This window comes from Molothrus ater, chromosome 20 (assembly GCF_012460135.2).
Source record: "Molothrus ater isolate BHLD 08-10-18 breed brown headed cowbird chromosome 20, BPBGC_Mater_1.1, whole genome shotgun sequence".
Lineage (NCBI taxonomy): Eukaryota > Metazoa > Chordata > Aves > Passeriformes > Icteridae > Molothrus > Molothrus ater.
The window spans coordinates 5898373-5916676 of NC_050497.2; the positions used below are offsets into that span (position 1 = coordinate 5898373).

The window sequence follows — 18304 nt, forward strand, 5'->3', positions numbered from 1 at the left end:
GCAAACACATCCCGGGGCTGTTTCGCAGGCAGCTGAATTCCAAACTCTTTCTGTGGTTCACGGGTGGAGCCTTCCCTCTGCTTCTGCAGCACAAGGCAGCTCTGCGCAAGAACGCAGAGAATAAATGGGAAATCGGTGAACCCGCCGGTGTTTCCCGGTCTCTCCTTAGCGCGCCGCCAGCCGGGGGCGGGACTCGAACCCGCGGACCCGGGCCGGGCCCCGCCTCTCCGCCAGGGGGCGGCACCGCCCCTCCCGCCGGCACGCGGCGGATGCGGCCAGCGCGGCCCGGAAGGGGCGGGATGAGGTCGGCCCGGCCGTGAGGGACTCTGGGGGCTGTGAGGGAGCCCCTGGGCCAGTGCACGATCGTCATGGAGTCGTGGCAGCTCCGCTTCGACACTCTGGAGGCCCTGCGCCTCTCCAGCAAGGGCCAGCTGAGCTACTGCAGCCACTGGCAGGAGGATGAGGTGAGGGTGCCGGCCCTGCCCGCTGGGAAACAGCGACCGCTCGTCCCTGTGACACTGAGGGCTTGAAATACCCTCAGAGCGGGTCCAGGGAAAACAGCGACCGATCATGCCTGGTGACAGTGAGGGCTTGAAATACCCCCAGAGCGGGTCCAGGGAAACACCGACCGCTCATGCCGGTGACACTGAGGGCTTGAAATACCCCCAGAGCGGGTCCAGGCTCGGGAGCGCGGGGTCAAGGAGCGGGGCTGTCCGAGGGGGTTCAAATGTCCCGCAAAAGTAGGATAGTCCGGAAAAAGTGTTGGAAAGACAGCAGAAAAAATGGTTAAATGGGATACGGACCTGCGATAATAAAGCAGCTACTAACTGTGCAGGTGTGCTCATGGTGTGTTAAAGTTTTATTGAAATTAAGGCTGTGCCGCGTTCACGGAGAATGTTTTCTCTCAAGGCTGCCCTGGAAGGATGTGTGGCTCCCGTGGAGCTCTCCCCTTACTGCGGCTGGGTGCTGGACAGCCTTAGTGGGCAATTAGCAGAGGAAATCACACCCTCCGGGACTTCAACGCCCAAACAATCCACCCCACTCCCAAAAGGGGCATCTGCGGAGAAGATCCCGCCCGGCAGCCACCGGAGCTCGTCACCACCTTCATCTGCGGAGCCCAGTGAGACCAAGGTAGCTCTCCGATTATAATCCACATGTTTATGGAGCAGCTGTGAGAAAAAATAAAGTCCCCACTTGCTGTCATAAATTGTCAGATAAAGGCCTGGTTTGTGCTCTGTTAATTTATGGGGAAAACATCCTTAGTTTTAATTTTTTTGTGGTATGAACAGGTGACGATAAAGTTAGTGTTTACAAGATTTTCATAGAAAAATGTTTCACAGTGGACCCAAAGCAAACTCCATTTTTCACCATAACTGAGGAAAATAGTTGGAGCGCTGTTGTGTTATGGATTAGCAGCACAGGATTCATCCATAAGGTCCCACAGGAGGGTCAGGGCTATTGTAAAACTCCATGAGTAACCACACTGGGTTCTCTGGAGTCTTTGAGTAACTTACATGTATTCTGACTCTATTTTACAAGGCAGAAGGGTAGGAAGCTGTGCAAATAATATTTTAGGAGACTTGCTTTTTCTATTTTCCTCCGTGAGTTGCTGATCCTGTGCTTAGTCACTGATTTTGCTTTTATGCTTACCATGCAGGAAAATGATCATCTTAGTCTCCTGGAAACAAAGCAAGAAGTTGTTCCAGCAGCAGTTCTGTCATCTAAAGTTGCAAAAGTCGAAGGCTGCATTCGGATGTATGAAGAGATTCACAGGCTGAAAGCAAAGGTAAGAAAAAAATGATTGAGGGGGTGTCTGTGAATCCCAGGAGAGCTCCATAGTCAGAGGTAACAGTGCAAGGACAGCAAGTTATAAATGTTGGGCAGTTTGGTTTGTGTTTTCTTCTGTTCACACTGTTCAATGAGTACCTTTGGTGCCCCTCTGTAATGCAGGAGAGGCTGAGACAGCGGCAGGAGGAGCAGGAGCAGATGGTGAGGGCAGCCTATGCCCAGGCCAGTGAGCAGCTGAAGCGCTTTGATGAACTGAGGGAGCTGAAGAGGCATCAGGAATTCCAAGAGTTGCAAGAAGTAATGGAGAAGAGGTGAGATTACTTCTGGTATCACTAGAGTTTTATAGCATTTAAACAAAGTGCAGATTAATTCCTGTTCTGACAATTCTGTGCTAGTCACCTGTGGTTGGAAATTTCACCTGCTGTTTGTCTTACATTAACTATCCTGTTAGAGTTTGGCTGTCAGAGTAGATGTCTGGCTACTGTTGAGGTTTCAGTGGTTAGAAAAAGGCAACATTTGTGATAGCTAAAGTTCCTTTAGCTTGGTTTAAGAATAGCTTCCTGTGTGTTGGTTTGTGTTTTGTCTCCTGAATGTCTTGAATACAGTTTTTCTGTCTTTATGTGTATTGTAGCTCAAAGGAGGCTCAGGGGCAGCAAGAGAAGTTGAAGGAAGAACACCGACATAGAGCAAAGGTCTGAGACTCTTAAGAATTGTCTTTCATAAAAGACCATGACTGCTGGGTGGGAGCTGGAAAGACCAATTGATTTATTTGTATTTTCATTACACTCTGAAGTGAGGATGGATTTTCTGGTGCTATCCTGGGCACCTGCTGCAGTGTGGAAATGCAGTAAAGGCACTTGTGTCCTAGGAACAGGAAGGCCCTGTAAAGCTGGAGCCATTGGACTGGGAAGGAACTGTACAACTGGAGTTACTGAGGTATTTTATGACTCTTGTGTCTTTGTCTCCCCAGATATTGAACCTGAAATTGCGTGAGGCAGAGCAGCAGAGGCAGCGGCAGGAGGAGCTGGAACGTTTGCGCAAGGAGGAGGGCCAGGAGAGGCTGCGGCGCCTTTATTCCATCCAGGAGGAGCTGCTGCAGCTGAACCAGCAGATTGATCCCAACTACAGGCACAAAGACTTGCCCAGAATTGATCTGTCTGCCTACAGCAACCGTGGCAACCAGATCTGTGGACTGGTGTCAGGGCTCATCCGCAGCACGAGCGAGGTACAGGCCCTGGAGGTGTTAACTTGGGCTGTCATTCCTTCCTAAAGCTCTCTGTAGTTGTCTTAAAGGTAGCTTGTCATGAGGCCCTTAAATAAGATGTCACAGCAATGTTTTTAGGTATTCATCCTATAAAGCACCCAGTTTCAAAGAGGAATTCTTTCCTCTGGCATTTCAGCTGTTCTCTTGAAAATGGCTTATCTAAATGCATGAGAACTTCTACAGGAGAAAGATTCAAATTAAATTGCTGTAAATTCTTGGTGCTGTAAAGTTCCCTCTGTGACAGTGGACTGGTTCATGAATTGTTAATACTGAACATCTTATGATTCTCCTCTCCTCATGAGCTTTTCTGCAGTAGCTGGCTTTCCTTGACATTTTTTCTTTCTAGGATGAGATACAAGTATTGAAAGATAAAGCACTAATAAGGCTAATCCTGTGTTCCAACTTGTCACAGCTGGCTTTCAGCAGAGGGAACTCTCAAGGCTTTGCAGTGGAATTCAATTGCACTTGTCCAAGTGTATTCTTAATTTTTGTTGTCCAAGACTTTAGAGATTTAGTCATGGACTTGCATTATTTACAAATATTATGACCAATGTTATGTACAAATAAAGGAGATGGGGATAATATACATAGTTAGCTCCCAGATTATCTGAAGGCAAATGCTTCAAAGGCTCCTTGTGCTTGCTGATGGCCCTGTTACCCTGGAACCAAAGGTTAAGGCTGTGTCACCTCTCATGTTTCGTGGCAGAAAGGGTTCCCAACTCAAGCAGATGTGGCCAGCACTGAACGAGCCCTGCAGGAGATGCGAGGGTTGATATCCAGCATGCAGCAGGAAATCACTGCAGCTCTAGAAGAAAAGAAGAGGAAAGATGAAGAAGAAAAGAAACAAAAGCAAAAAGAGTTAGAGAAAAAAGAGCAGATGAAGAGTCAGACTCCTGCCCCTGCACAACAAACAGGGGAAAAGCAGCAGAAGGAAGGTTGGTTAGGCTTTTTAAAAAATCTGTTTTATTCCTTTGACTTGCATTTTTTAAAATGAGTTTTCTCACTAGAGGTTTAGGTCTTTCTGAGTTACCATCTTTTTGTTTTTTGTTTTTTTTTTTTTTTTAATAACAGGACTTCAGGTTAAAACAGAAGAAAGTATCATGCAGTGGTACCAGCAGCTTCAGGATGCAGCTGAGCAATGTGTTGCTGCTTTCAGTGAAATTGCAAACTGCAAAAGCAACACTGAGGTATGAACGAATTATTATTACTATTGAAGAGAGATTATCTTAATTTCTAGGGTAAACAGGATAGTTTTCATTTAAAAAAAAATTTAAAACTCTATTGTAGCAGCCTATGTTACCACTCTGCTAAACTATCCAAACTATTGTATATATGTATATGTACTTGTTTGGAAAGAATTTTAAAGTTGTTGTTTGTTTGTTTGTTTGTTCTCCAGGTGAAGAAGATAAAAACAAACTTGCAGAAAGCTGCTACAATCCCTGTGAGCCAGATCTCTAGCATATCAGGTCAGGAAATCACCAAGAGCTCAATCCCACTGAAATTCCTTTTGCTTTAAAGATTTTATGAGGGCACAAGCATATAAAGTGTTCCTGTAGCAGAAAGCTGACCTGCACACAGCCTATCTGTGCAAGAGGGTTTGCTTGTTATTTTGAAGGCCTGTTGCTTCTGTTAGAAGCATCTTTCTTCAGCAGGATTAAGTTTGGTTAATCAGATGGAGCAAAGGTGCCCTTTGGGATATGGGTCTGGTGCTGGTGAGCTTGATGTGTTCTGGGTAAGACTTGTCTGCTGTTGCCTTATCTTCTGCCTCCATACATTCCTAATGTGTTTGCAGGCTCCAAGCTGAGAGAGGTGTTTGACAAGATCAATAACCTGCTGTCTGGGAAGCCTGTTCAGACTGAAGGACAAACTGTGTCCGTGACTCAGCATCCACAGGGGCTGGAGTTTGTGTGCTACAAACTTGCAGAGAAGTTTGTGGTGAGGAAATCTCTTTTTTGGGGTAGTACAGGTAGCCAGTGCTCTAGGAGATGCTTTTGGACACTGAACTGTCTCTTCAGCTTATGAAGAACAAAATCATTGGGTGTTAGTTTGCCTGTATGAATGCAGTGAAAAAACTTAGTTTCTGTTTCACTTCCAGCCCTTATTTTATTTCTTCTGGGAGGCAAAACTCTTTTAAATTTAAGGCTTACATCTTACATATTTTGAACTAGGTAGGTACAGTGTTGTGGAAAATAGTTTGATAGTTAATTTATGGTGTATCACAAAACTGTATATAGGCTCAAACCTTATATTTTGGCAGAATTTAGGGGACGAAAATCCCCAACCCTCATGCTCAGGAGGCAAACTTCAGTCCTTGCTATCTTGTTAGCACCTCTCAAGAAAATGAAGTTAAAGTTGTTTTTTGGAGTTGGCAGTATTTTTCTCTTGTATTTATTTGTAAAATTTGGGCTGTGTGAAACTTTTCTCCCTGCAGGAACAAATGCATGCAAAAATCAGTCCATGGAGTAAAACTGTGACTAATTTGTAAATATTTGAAGGTGATTCTTTGGGTTGAGAATATCTGTGTTTGCTAATCCCATTTTTCCATCCTGAGCCACAGTTTATTGTCATCCTCAGTGGGAGTTGAGGATATGTGGCTTCATCAGCTTTTCTATCCTTGGTTCATAGCCATGGAAACGTTCAGATTCTTTAGTCAAGGCTATCTACAGAAATGAAGAGGGTTTTTTTTGTCTGAGAAATTAATGGAAGGTGTGGTGGCTGACTTTCCTTTTCTACCCTCCAGAAACATGGGGAAGGAGAAGTATCTTTTCACCATGATTCAGCTTTCCCAATTGCTGTGGTGCTCTCAGGAATCTGGGAATTACACCCTCGAGTTGGAGACATCTTTTTAGCTCATCTGCACAAAAAGTGCCCATATTCTGTGCCATTTTACCCTGCTCGGAAAGAAGGGACTTCGATGGAAGAGTATCAGAGGTAAATTTACTACTGGAGTTTTTCTGCATGAACCCTGCAAGGGTGAAGACTGTTCTGAGTGAGCTCCACTTTCCCCCATCCCTGAGCACACAGGCATTGACTCTGGAGGTTCACTCATAAAAACCCATCTTGTTCCAGCCCCCTGCCATGGCAGGGACACATTTCTTAGACCAGGTTGTTCAGAGCCCCATCCAACCTGTCCTTGAGCATTTTCTTGGACGGGGCAGCCACAGCTTCTCTGTGACCTGTTCCTGTACCTCACCAAATGGTAGAACATATGATCCAGAGGGTGATGATCAACCTTTCAATAATTCATGCATGTTTTTAAAAAATCTCTATTCTCAGTAGCATTGACTTCAAGTAAGCTGAGTACTGCAGGGACTCGAGTGAATGTATTTTGCTGTACTAAAACTAGAATGCTTTCTTCTACTAAGGATTCTTGGATATGAAGTTCATGATTCTAAAGTGGAAGAACAAGATCATTTTCTTAAAAGGATGTCAGGAATGATTCGTCTCTATGCTGCCATCATTCAGCTCCGCTGGCCTTATGGAAACAGACAAGGGGTATGTGTGTGGCATTATACTTGGAACCTTGTTACTATCCCAGGAGTCTATTAAATGTATTGGAAGCTTGTTTTGTAGTTGAGGCGTGCTGAATTTAAACTAGCTCAGGATATATTTGAGGGAAAATGATCATAAGCCATGATGAACAAAGCAATGCCAAGTAATTAATGGTGTGAACTTCTACTTCCTTTATGTTTTCACAATGATCAAGTTTTATAAAGAGGAAAGTCAATCAGAAAACTGTCTGTTTTGATAATTGTGTTTAACAAGTCATAAGGCAAGTGCTGAGTAGCTTCCTTGTTGCTTTGTAGGCACATCCTCATGGTCTGAGCTATGGGTGGCGCTGGCTCGCACAGATGTTGAATCTGGAGCCTCTGGCAGATGTGACAGCTATGCTGCTTTTGGATTTCCTGGAAGTAAGTGGTGTGGATAACTGTTAGTAGCTAAATGTCACCAGTTTACATCCCTTTTGGGTTCTGAAGGGATTGCTGAGGTGAGATTCAGAGCAGGTTTTTTCTAACTTGTTCTTATTCCTTCAGAAAGGAACGTAAATGTTTCCACGTTCTTTCAAATACAACTTTGGAACTGAATGATTTCAAAAATGAAGTTTCTATAAACACAGATTCTGTTGTTGTATTTGATTCTGTTTAAGGTTTCTGGTCTTTTAAAAATAGCTGTATGGTGTTATATAAGGTCAGTACTTAGAACAGACAAGGAGGCCCTGTGGCTGCTCCAGCCAAATTAGTTCATAAAACATGATAGATTTTTCAGGCTGAAAAGATCAGAGCCTGATGGATGTTAATCCTCTCTCCTTAGATAATAGGCCTGTGCTAAATAAGAGCCAAAGTTAAAGGCTGAAGTCAGGGGACACAAACACTGTTGAACAAAAGCAGCTTCTCTGCTCTTCAAATGCTTTTAAAGAACTGTAAAATACAGATGAGAAAGTGGAAAGTGAAATACCCCATGGGGGATTCTGTTAGGGGTGAAGTCAGAGGAACATTTGTCCTGTAAACTGTGTGGAGAAAGCTGATGAATCACTGCACCCAGCAGTAATCACAGTGGGGAAATGACCCCGGTGCACCCCAGCAAGTGGTGTTAGCAACAAGAACTATTTTTGGAGGGAGTGTGGGGTGAAATGAAGGATGTCAAGATTCATATAACAGGAAAGAAGATGATTGTGGTAGCAGTAATAGCATTTGGAGGATTTGCTTGTTTTAGTGTAGGTGTATTTCTTTAAATGCCTGAATAAAGCATTAAGTGGTTGGTGTGGAGCAGGTTCATTGCAAGTCTGAAACTGAATTCTATAACCTGCACTTGGTGCCTTTCTGTATCACAGGTGTGTGGCAATGCTCTGATGAAGCAGTATGGGATTCAGTTCTGGAAAACAATGTTCTTTATCCAGAAATCCTATATCCCAAGGTATGATGTCTGGGGTTAGGAGTGTTGGTGTTCATTCTGAAATCACTCCTCCATGTTTTCCAATCCCTGCCATCCACCCCCACACCCACTTGTGAATCAAACCCAACTTTCTAAATAGATTTTGAAACATGCTGTTATTTCTGCAGGATTGAAGCTGTGACCAGCTCTGGCCAGATGGGCTGTTTGTCACGTTTGAAGAATTTTGTGCAGGTAAAGCAGTTTTGGGGTTTTTTTTGTTCATTTAATTTCCAGATGGTTTGGTTTGGGTTTTGTTTTTTCCCATCACTGAATATATGCATCATTTGGATAATGAGGTTGGCACTGCTTGCCACCCACTAGACCTCTCTCTATGATCCAACCCATCTTTTGTAACTTTTCAATTACTGAATTACCTTAATGATAGTTATGATATCAAACATCTCGCTGCTTTCTTACCTCACATGTAATTTTTATCAATGAAAATGTATTTTGGTTATAAAGGAAGATCAGTGAGAGGAGATGTACAGGTTGAGGAGGATTCTGCTGAGTCATTTCTGTCTCGGTTGTTTCTTATCAGTAGTTGCTTGTTTTTAGCACTTGTCCTGATTAAATATATGGGGAAGTGACAATTTGAGCTGCTCTCTGTAGTGTTTGTTTAGCATTGCATTCTGCATTTTTTTTAAATAAAGCTTGCAAAACTGTAAATACTTGATTGTTTAAATTGTTCTGTGAATGTTGACTTAGATTATATTAAAATATGACAGCTTTGAAGTTGTACTTTCATTTAATAATTAAACTGGTACATTTTATTAGCAATGCTTTGAATGTATAGCTAATAAGAGCCATCAGAATTCCTGAGAAGAGATGCCAAATTAAATATTTATCTTTATTTATCTTAATAATTTGTCTTTCTCTCCATTAGAAATGCCTACGTGCAGAGGAAATTCCATTACCAAAGGGCATTCTGACACCTTCCTTTTGGAGAACATAAATCAACCTGTATTTCCTTTCCCCTTAATGTTTAATTCAAGAAGATTTATTTGTTAGACTTAAAGCTAATCTTTGCATTAGATAGGTTTTTTATAATAAATTACTGAAACTTCAAGACTTTTCCTTCATATGTTGAAGCATGTGGAAGATGCTTTAAATCCATTGTGCTGATGGTTCTAGAGTTAAGGACTCTTGGACTGAAAAATTCCACAGTGCTCTTTGGCTCATGGAAGTGAAAATACCTCACAGCTTTATGAACTCTTACCAGCATAATCAATCTCAAAATTACTGCTACAAATTTATTTTTGTATTTCTTACATCTTTTATAATTCAACTGTAATTATGCTGATGGACTTGTTTGTCTCAACATGGTCTGAAATCTGTAGTGAGTCTGGTGAAGGTTGAGCAGTGCTAACTCTGCTCTCCTTTGGATGTAACTTCACTCCAAAAGACAGGACTCTGAGGTAGACTCACTGCTCCAAAAGGTTTGTGGGGGTTCCAGAAGAGCTCCTGTAACAATCAAAATTCTATGGTTTTATTTCTGTTGGAGAAGGGGCACTCAAGAAAATCCACAGCTCCTTGAATAGGGGAGATGGGAAATCTGTTGGATTTACAGTGAGCTGTCCTTGAACTGTTTTGGTGGCCTCTAAGATTAGAAAATTTGCTTCTGAGTTCTACAAGGTGGTTAATTATTCTGGCAATATACTGTTGCAAGTTGAAAATGTTATTTTTACCAGACTGGGGTTTGTTTTTCCTAGAGGCACCACGGTTTGAAGCTGTAGAACAATTCATATTCTCATATGAAAATAATAATTTGATTTTTCCATATAGTTCTTGAGATTGCTTAGAAGAGGTTGTAACATGTGCTTTGGAATTCAGGCCTGTAAAACCCTTAATATTGTCTTTAAAATTGTCAAGTACCTAAGTTAAATTTGTATTTGGTTTATGTATTTTGTAAACTGACTCTGGAATACTTTACACTACTGTTACCTTGTGATTGTTCTGGGAAATTGGAAATGTCCTCCTGGTGTCCTTTCTGCCAGATAACTCTGAAGCAATGCAACTTTTATTAGTATACTTGAAAATGTACAAAGTTTTTTGATACAGAGTGGAGATGTTTTAATTATAGATTGCATATTTCATAATTATGGTGAAGATAATTTCACTTTGCCAAGACAGTAATTGGTCCTGTCTGTTAGAAACAATTGTCTGCCTGTGCCAAACCCAAGGAAGAATTTGATGATGTACTTGTGAAATACAATACTACTTTTTTTTTTTTGCTGACAGCTACTTGGGGTTTCTAACATTTGTGGGGTAAATAAAAGTATATATTTTTATAAAAAAAACAAGATATCCTTTTCTGCCTCAGTAAAGAGAATCCACATACCTACTATTTAAAAATTACTCATACGAATACTAAATGAATAATGTGTGTGCTTCATAAGAATCAATATTTGTTTTTGGATGTAGCTTGAGGTTTTATCTGCTGCTTGAGCTGAGTGTTTGACTTGTTTTTGTCATTTTAGCAGGTTTGGATGTTATCCAGTTGGTGCTGTTAAGATGCAATGCAAATAAGGTCATATGCATATATCCCTGGTGGTTTTGCATGTACATTTATATCAAATATGACCAAGGAGAGCATTGCAGCTGTGGAAGTACTGTGCCTTCAGGATGAGATGCAGCAAAGTTGGTGTGAGTCACACTCCTGCTTGGAGTCAGGAGTTCCAGGCAGTCCCAGGCATGCAGTGTCACCATAAGTGCCTGTGCTTCCAATTAAGTACTTCACTCAAATAAAATGTTATTAATTCACACAGCCATCAAACCCACTCACCACTTTGAGCCAATAACATTCTTGCTGCCTTCCAGCCCTCTAATCTCTAATTATTTCATTTTTTTAAGAGTAGAATGTGTCTATTTTAAACATTGATTTAATACTGAAGGCTCATTTTCCTTTGAATTTATGCATCAGCTTTTCAGAAATAGCTTTCCCTTGACAGGCGCTTGCAGCCTTTTGATGCTGTGTCCTTGCCAGGCTGCTGGGTGACACTGCACAGTGCTTCAAGCAGCCACTCTTACCTATAGATCTGGATATAAACTTTATTTTTATATAGATGTGTGTGTATTATACATGTATATATAAATACATATTTATATAATGTAAAACTAACGAAGCTGCTGCTTTGACTGTGGCTGGATGCTGCACAGGTGACCTGTCCCCATCACTGAGCTGCAGAATCTCGACTCTCTGAGACCCAAACTGGCCCTGACTGCGGAGAAGGGGGCAGAGACCCCTCTGCCGCCCCCCTGCGCGGACATTTTAACCGATTCTCCGGTAATAAAGTGATTTTGTGGTGCCCGAGCCGCTCCCTGCAGGGTAAAAACGCCCTCCGCACCCTGCTCCTCCGCTCGGCTTTTTCCGGAACCGCTCGGTCATTCCGAAACCTCTCGTTCCTTTCCGGACCCTCTCCCTCGGTTTGTCCGGAACTGCTCGTGTCTTTCCGTATTCACTCGGCTCTCCGGATCCCCATCGTTCACGGCCGGAGCTCGGGTGGGCGTGGCCTCCCCGCGCTCCTTTCCCGATGCTTTCCGAACTTCTTCGTCTCTTTCCGCCGACCGGGCAGGGCCGCTCTGCGGCGCTGACGTCACCTCCGCCGGATTATAAAAAGGCGGGTGCGGGCGGCTCGCGCGGTCCGTGGCGGAGGGCGCGGAGCCGGCGGGAGGTCCCTGCGTACCCACAGACCCGGTGAGGGGATGGGGCGGGCGGGGGGCGCCGCGCGGCCTTCACCGCGCCCCGCTCGGGCTCACCCAGCCCCGCACGCACAGCCCGGCACAGGTGTGCGGGTGAGCCGGGGGACGCTGAGGCCGGCCCTGCCTCCGCGGGCGTCCCGGTCGCCTCTCGCTCTCGCCCTCCGCGGCTCCGCCGGGCGGTTCTTTACCGCGGGGCGCCGCGGAGCCGGGCCCGGGGGCTCCCCGCGGGCCTCGGTCGAGCGGAGCGGAGCGAAGGGCGGGGGCGCGGCGCGAGTGAAGGGCGGGCGGACTGGCAGGGAGCGGCCGCAGCCGTCCTGAGCAGCGCGACCCGCGGCTGGAATTCCATTCAGCGCCCCGGGGAGGGACAAACAGGCGGAAAATAACATAAATAACATCCCCGGCGGGTAACAGCCCCTGCCGTGCCCGCCCGTCCCTTCAGGGCTGCCAGGCAGCATTTCCCGGGGAGAATTCCCGGGGGATGGAGCCGGAGCGCCGGGAATCATTGCACAGCAATGGCTCCCGCGGCTGCCCAGCCCTGTCCAAGGTCAGGAGATGCGGGAGGAGGAGGAAGGAGCGATGGAGGGGCCGGGCAGAGCCGGTGCCGCAGGGCCCGGGGGGCTCCGGGCAGGGACCGGCGCGGGGGCGGCTCACGGAGCTGCCGAGCAGGGAGGCATTTCAACAGAATCTCCCGACCTCTGTTCCTTTCATATGTGTTATTTTGTATGTAGGGCAAGGTCTACTGCTTCCTTTGTAAAAGAATCGGGATTTGTCCCTGCCCTGGTTATTAAAAAAATAGCTTTTTTTTTTTTTTTCCTAATTTAAAATAAATCCAAATCAAGTGTTTCTCAATTTGTTGCCCACATACACCTTACCTGGTTATAACAATATATATCTGCATTGCTGGGTCATAAATATGTGCCAACAGGGCAACCATTTTCCCTGATATTGAAGGAAAACCAAGCAATTATTACTGTATATTTTTTCAGCAGGTTCATATTGGCTGTTCAGGATTTTTTTGTAGCTGTTTTATCATAAACCAGGTTCGTGTTCCTGTCGAAAATGTACGTGACTCCTGAGCAGTCTTTCATACATATTTAAATAGATTTTGAAGAGCAGTTGTCTGGAGATGGCGAATGAGCATATCAAGGGAAAAAAAAAAAGAAAAAACAACCCAAAAAAAGCCAACTCAGCCTGAAATGGCTCTGTATCTTTCTGGAAAACAAATAATCCATTTTCTTTTCGCATTTTTGTTTTCAGCCAAGTGCCAGAAGATTCCAATGATTGTGTTCACCAAAAGGCCTTAGTCAGGGATTCAGATTTGTTCAACACAAATTTTAAATCCTACTGTGAGATTTTCACGCATTTATGTGCAACTAGCAGAGAGTTCTTCCTTGCAATCTTAATTTATCCTTATTTATGGATTGTGCAGAGAAAATAAGGGACAAAAGGTTGAAAATGGGTTGCTTTCTTCTGCATTGTGTGCAGGATCTGTAACTGTAATAATGGAATTGTTAAGCTGTGGAAAATCTTTGCAATGAGATAACAGGTTACGTTGTTCACAAGAAGTCATTTATTTCTGTTCTTGTTGAAATAAAAAGTCACAAGAGCCATATTGGTCAGACTGAGATCAAAATTTTATTTAAAGAAACGGATTTATATGTAATGCTTACCTGAGATCTGTAGTTCAGGAAGGTAAGCATAATTCTGGTTGATTTTTTTAATTATGAAGGTAGCAACAATAACAAAAATGGTGGTTACCTTTACACATTTTAAGCATTTTTTACACATTTTTCTCCTGCACAGCAGTAGGATAAGAGAGGCCTTAGTTCTCTTGGTGGAGGGTGGTACCTCTTGGTGAGAAATTTGTGTTTCTCAGCTATGCCATTTACAACTAACCTTAGTAATTTAACACAAATCACTTGGTATCTTCTGCCCTTTTTTGGCCCATGTAATGTATTTATGGGGTTGTAAGCATTTTAATCATAAATACATTGCTTTTTGGAGACAACTGATCACTTCCCCTTTATGGGAGGAAATAATAGGAATTCCTCCCTTTTCTCCTCTGCTTGTTAGTGTAGTGTGGGAGTTTGTTTTTTCCATTTGTCCCTGGAGTGAGTGTAGGCAGCACAAGAATGGGGTGGAGCAGACTGCAGATGCCGGGGATGGAGCCCGGCCCGGGCTGTGCTCCCGGGCTGCCCCTGGATCCAGCAGAGGGGACTGTGCTGGGCTGTGCTGGATCCAGCAGAGGTGTTGGATCTGTGCTGGATCCAGCAGAGGTGTTGGATCTGTGCTGGGCTGTGCTGGATCCAGCAGAGGTGTTGGATCTGTGCTGGATCCAGCAGAGGTGTTGGGCTGTGCTGGGCTGTGCTGGATCCAGCAGAGGTGTTGGATCTGTGCTGGGCTGTGCTGGATCCAGCAGAGGTGTTGGATCTGTGCTGGGCTGTGCTGGATCCAGCAGAGGTGATGGGCTGTGTTGGATCCAGCAGAGGTGTTGGGCTATGCTGGGCTGTGTTGGATCCAGCAGAGGTGTTGGGCTATGCTGGGCTGTGCTGGATCCAGCAGAGGTGTTGGGCTGTGCTGGGCTGTGTTGGATCCAGCAGAGGTGATGGGCTGTGTTGGATCCAGCAGAGGTGATGGGCTGTGTTGGATCCAGCAGAGGTGCTGGGCTGTGCTGGGCTGTGCTGGATCCAGCAGAGGTGTTGGGCTGTGCTGGATCCAGCAGAGGGGAATGTGCCGGCTCTGCTGCAGCTGACACAGGTGTGTCAAACGCCACAGAGACCTCCCAGCTCCAGCGGGCACAAGGGCACACACACACACACACACACACACACACACACACACACTGCTGCAGCTTTCCACAGAGGGATTGCAGCGTGTCCGTGGGGTTGGGGAAGGCAAGGAAATTTTCAGCTGAAAATTCAGTGGATTGGACACTCTTAACAGCTGCATCTCAACAAATACCTTCTGTCACAACTGCTACTTGTCCATTTTTTGTTGTGGCAATTGAAAGTCAACATTTTTGTAGAGATTTACCTTCCAAACCTTCTGATTGAATTTGTGTGTTCAAATTAAGCTGTCACACTTGATTATACTGTGGCAAGAGCTATCATTTGCCAAGTCCAGATAACTTGCTTTACTTTCTGTTTTGACCTTCTGGTTATGGTAGTTTTCTGGTTTGGTTTGTTTTGAACTAACTGAAAACGTTAGTACATACTGAATTAACGAAGTTTTCCCGTTGATACTGTAACCTTTTTTTGCATGAGGGGGGTCTTGTCATTTTCAATAGCTTGTGTAACACTAACACCAAATTGTTTTATGTGACAAGGAAGCAAAAGGAAAGTGATTAACAGGTACTGTGACAGAAAAATTTCAGCCATATCCTTATGCTGGTCATTAGTTAAATGTTATCTTGATTTCCCCCTCCCTTTTAGACTCTACATTCTTCCATCATGTTGTCATCGTTTCGTAAAGTCAAAGTCCAGGTATTTTTCCATAATGCATGAAATGCCCTTGCCACACTTGCCTGCCTTTATTGCAGTGACCTGTTTGTAACAAAAGCCACTGTCTGAATTTATTCTGTACAGCAGGTGCTTTATTTGCACCTAGTGTGAGTCTGATCTGCCTTTCCTTTAATACTTTGAGTTGCCTAATTTCTGTCTGTGGTGCATGATGTGTGAACATTTTATAGGAGTTATAGTTCAATATAATCAGGTTTTGATAGTGATTAATTTTCCAGGAGGTTTTTATTTTAAATGTACTTGAGCAGAATTTTTTTCTTTATAGCTTCTGCAAATCAACTATGAAGAGATTTACAGTGTAGAACGTTGTGCATTCAAAGTTGGTTTGGTTCCTATTCATCCACTTGCACAAATTTATAATCCTTGAGTTGTTGTGCTGTAACTGTTTCTACACAGTGATGCTTCTGTTTCAGTGGTGATAAAATAAATAGGATGTATGGATCAGACCTCAGCTGGGGAACACAAGCAACTAGATTTTATTTGGAAATGGTAGTGATGTAAATGTTTATACTGCAATTAGAAGGATAATGAAAAGATAACAAATGGGGATGAAGAATGCTGGGGTTAATTATATAATCTTGCATTACCTGTCAACTCTGCATTTCTGCAATGCAGTCAAGGTAATTTGCTTTCTCAGGAGTCTCAGCAGAGTGCAGTCCTTGCCAGCCCTGGATAGTTTTATCAAAGGTCTGTGATGTTAAAGCAAAAGCAAATCCAAAAGAGCTCCCTTTTATGTGGAGACACCAAATTCAGAGGAGCAATTCAACTGTTCTTGTTTAAATAGTGGAATTGAGATTTTAAGATTAAATGCCTAAAAATGAGCAGGTCTTTATCTGTCTTCATATTTCAGAAGTGCATAGCTGAGGCTGTGCTCAAACCCTCTTGTCAGCCTAAATCACTACCTTTGCAACCACTTTGGTTTAAACAATTTACTTTTTTTTCCTTCTAATGCGACGTTTTCTGTGTCCCTGCAATACCTGCTTAAATTTTGGGGCTGGTTTGAATTTTGCCTGCACTGGGGTTAGTTCTACAGTATCAAACAGCAACTTTAGCACATCTTGTATTTTGGGTTTTTTTTGGTACTGCAGTGCTTGTCTGATTTTTCTGGCTTGGAATTTGTGGAGGTTTGGGGCTGTCAGTGACCTTCCTTAATAGCATATTTGGGCACAGTGTTCTGCTGCACATAGTCTAACCTTAAAATGTCTTTATTTTGTAAAAGTTAAATTCAACCAACCAAAAGGCTGGGCATTAATTTTGTCCCAATAGTGTCCCAATCTCTAGGATAGGATGTGGCATCCTCCAGCTCCTTCTCTGTAGCACACCACGCTCAGGCTGCCTTTGCAGGAGCTGTGCATGTTTGCAGAAGGGTTCTCTTTGATTTTCCAGCAGTGCAAGTACTTATGGACTTCCCTGGGCCAGGCAGTCATGGTGCTTTGTTTCTTCCCTGGTGTTTGGAGGGAGCTGTGAATCGGCAGAATGAAAGCTGGGGAAAATGTGTGTTATTTTTTGTCTCTGTCCTTCTGAAGGTTATTTTCACACCCATTTTTTTTTTGCTTAAAGAAGAAAGATCAGCAATCTGTTCCTGTTCCCCAGGAGGGAGTAGCTGATATCAGTTCAATCTTCCTTAGACAAGATTGACGATGTGTGATGTTGATGAACATTTAAAAAAATGCATTGAGCTGTTCTTGTGTGCATACTTGGGAAGCAGGAATGTTTTGGTAGGGAAAATATTTCTGTTACAGGCTACTGCTCAGCTCATGTATGATGAATATGCATAACACATGAGGACTTGTCCTAAGAGAAAATTATTTTACTACTTTTGAAGATCTTTATGTACTGATATCATTGTTTTTCAGGCAGAGGAGTTAAATTTTTTTGAAGCTTCGTGTAATTGCTTTTAAAAATACACTAAAATCTTCTGCCTAGCACTGAATGTATTTCACATTTGTGCTTTTAAATCCCTGAAAACATGTTTTGGTAAGGGAAGTGCTGACAGCTCTGCTGTGTGGCACCGCTGTAATTCCTGTTGAACCCACCTCGATGCCGCTGTTCCCGAACTTGAATGGTGTTGCTGACATCATCGTTGTTCACTGCAGTGTCTGTAATACCTGCAGCTGTATATTTTAGTGTGCTATTATGTATCATTTGATTTAACTGGGGAATGCAGAGATGGAAGGATCAGAGTAATAAATTTGTTTTCTTGTTTCAGATTTTTTTCCCTTAATTTTCCTACTTCTTTTTGTTGGATGTTTCCTTTCCTTTCTAAATAACATCACCAAAACAGTGCAGTATGAAGAAGCATTTCTGATTTTTTTTTTAAGTTAAGACATAAGCTGACCTAATGTTAGTCTTACAGCATGAAAGGAGGAATGCAATGTCACCAGGACAGTCCAGATCTGCTGTCTGGGGCCTGGAAGGTTCCCTGAGCCCCGTCCTTATCACCCTGCACCGGCTGTGCCGGGCGGGGCCGGGGGATGACTCCGGTTATCTGGGGACAGCCTGGCACAGTCACATCCCTCTGCTGCTCACCTTAAAAACACAGAGCACAACTTTTAGTTAGTGGGATTCCTGCAGGAAGTGCAGAGGTGTCTCCTAGGTGTCCTCAAAGGGTGTAGTTGAACCAAGAAGTTTTGGGATTGTTTTGGAGGGGTGTTTGGTATTCCAGGGAGTGCTGCAGTTGGAGGTGATACCATGGGAGGCAGGGAGACTGCATTGTTCTGCAGCATCCAGGACTTTTGAGTTCTGAGCTCCCTGGTGGCTCTGGCAGCACAGACACTGCTGACGTCGGCTGGGGCTGCAGGAAGAACAGTCCATTATTGCTACACTAAAGCACTTCTTTTACAATTGACTCGCTCCACTGTAGTTACAAAAGGAGCCTTTCTTTTAACCAATTCCAGCAAAAAGAGGAGCCAGATTGCCTGGCTTGTGTGGTGAGAGGCAAACCAGCTCTCAGGGTAAATTACAGAAGGTCTCCCATTTGACTTTCAATATTGTAACAATGTTTGAAATTATAATTTAAATAATTTAAATATTTCCCTAAATTAATATTGTAAATAATTAAATAATTTAAATTTTTTTCAGATCACTTTGTGGAGGTTATTTT

At 43.7% G+C, this 18304-nt stretch overlaps 2 protein-coding genes across 3 annotated transcripts in view; both read left to right on the forward strand.

Moving 5' to 3' along the window:
• The first annotated feature begins 326 nt into the window (after window positions 1-326).
• Window positions 327-10281, forward strand: GLE1 (GLE1 RNA export mediator). Of its 2 annotated transcripts, XM_036394202.1 has the most exons (16): window positions 327-464; window positions 910-1131; window positions 1658-1786; window positions 1951-2099; window positions 2420-2480; window positions 2759-3013; window positions 3759-3987; window positions 4124-4239; window positions 4449-4518; window positions 4845-4987; window positions 5793-5983; window positions 6418-6547; window positions 6859-6963; window positions 7884-7966; window positions 8113-8176; window positions 8868-10281. In XM_036394202.1, exons 1-16 carry the CDS (start codon window positions 369-371, stop codon window positions 8934-8936), a joined length of 2112 nt encoding a protein of 703 aa, XP_036250095.1. In that variant the 5' UTR covers window positions 327-368; the 3' UTR covers window positions 8937-10281. The 2 variants fall into 2 exon arrangements, with proteins under 2 accessions (XP_036250095.1, XP_054372957.1); XM_054516982.1 differs by having other exon boundaries at window positions 8113-10281.
• A 4836-nt stretch (window positions 10282-15117) lies between these two features.
• The window catches only part of SPTAN1 (spectrin alpha, non-erythrocytic 1), a 42695-nt gene continuing 39508 nt past the window's right edge, over window positions 15118-18304 (forward strand). Inside the window, 1 exon segment of the mRNA XM_036393753.2 lies at window positions 15118-15165. Within this exon segment, the coding sequence (XP_036249646.1) occupies window positions 15133-15165 (33 nt within the window). The 5' untranslated portion in view covers window positions 15118-15132.

Excerpts from the sequence above, each read along its gene's own strand:
- GLE1 (XM_054516982.1), top strand. The coding sequence starts at position 369 with ATGGAGTCGTGGCAGCTCCGCTTCGACACTCTGGAGGCCCTGCGCCTC. Across the intron at positions 1,132-1,657 it reads CGGAGCCCAGTGAGACCAAG|GAAAATGATCATCTTAGTCT; the intron begins GTAGCTCTCCGA and ends CTTACCATGCAG. Across the intron at positions 6,548-6,858 it reads CTTATGGAAACAGACAAGGG|GCACATCCTCATGGTCTGAG; the intron begins GTATGTGTGTGG and ends GTTGCTTTGTAG.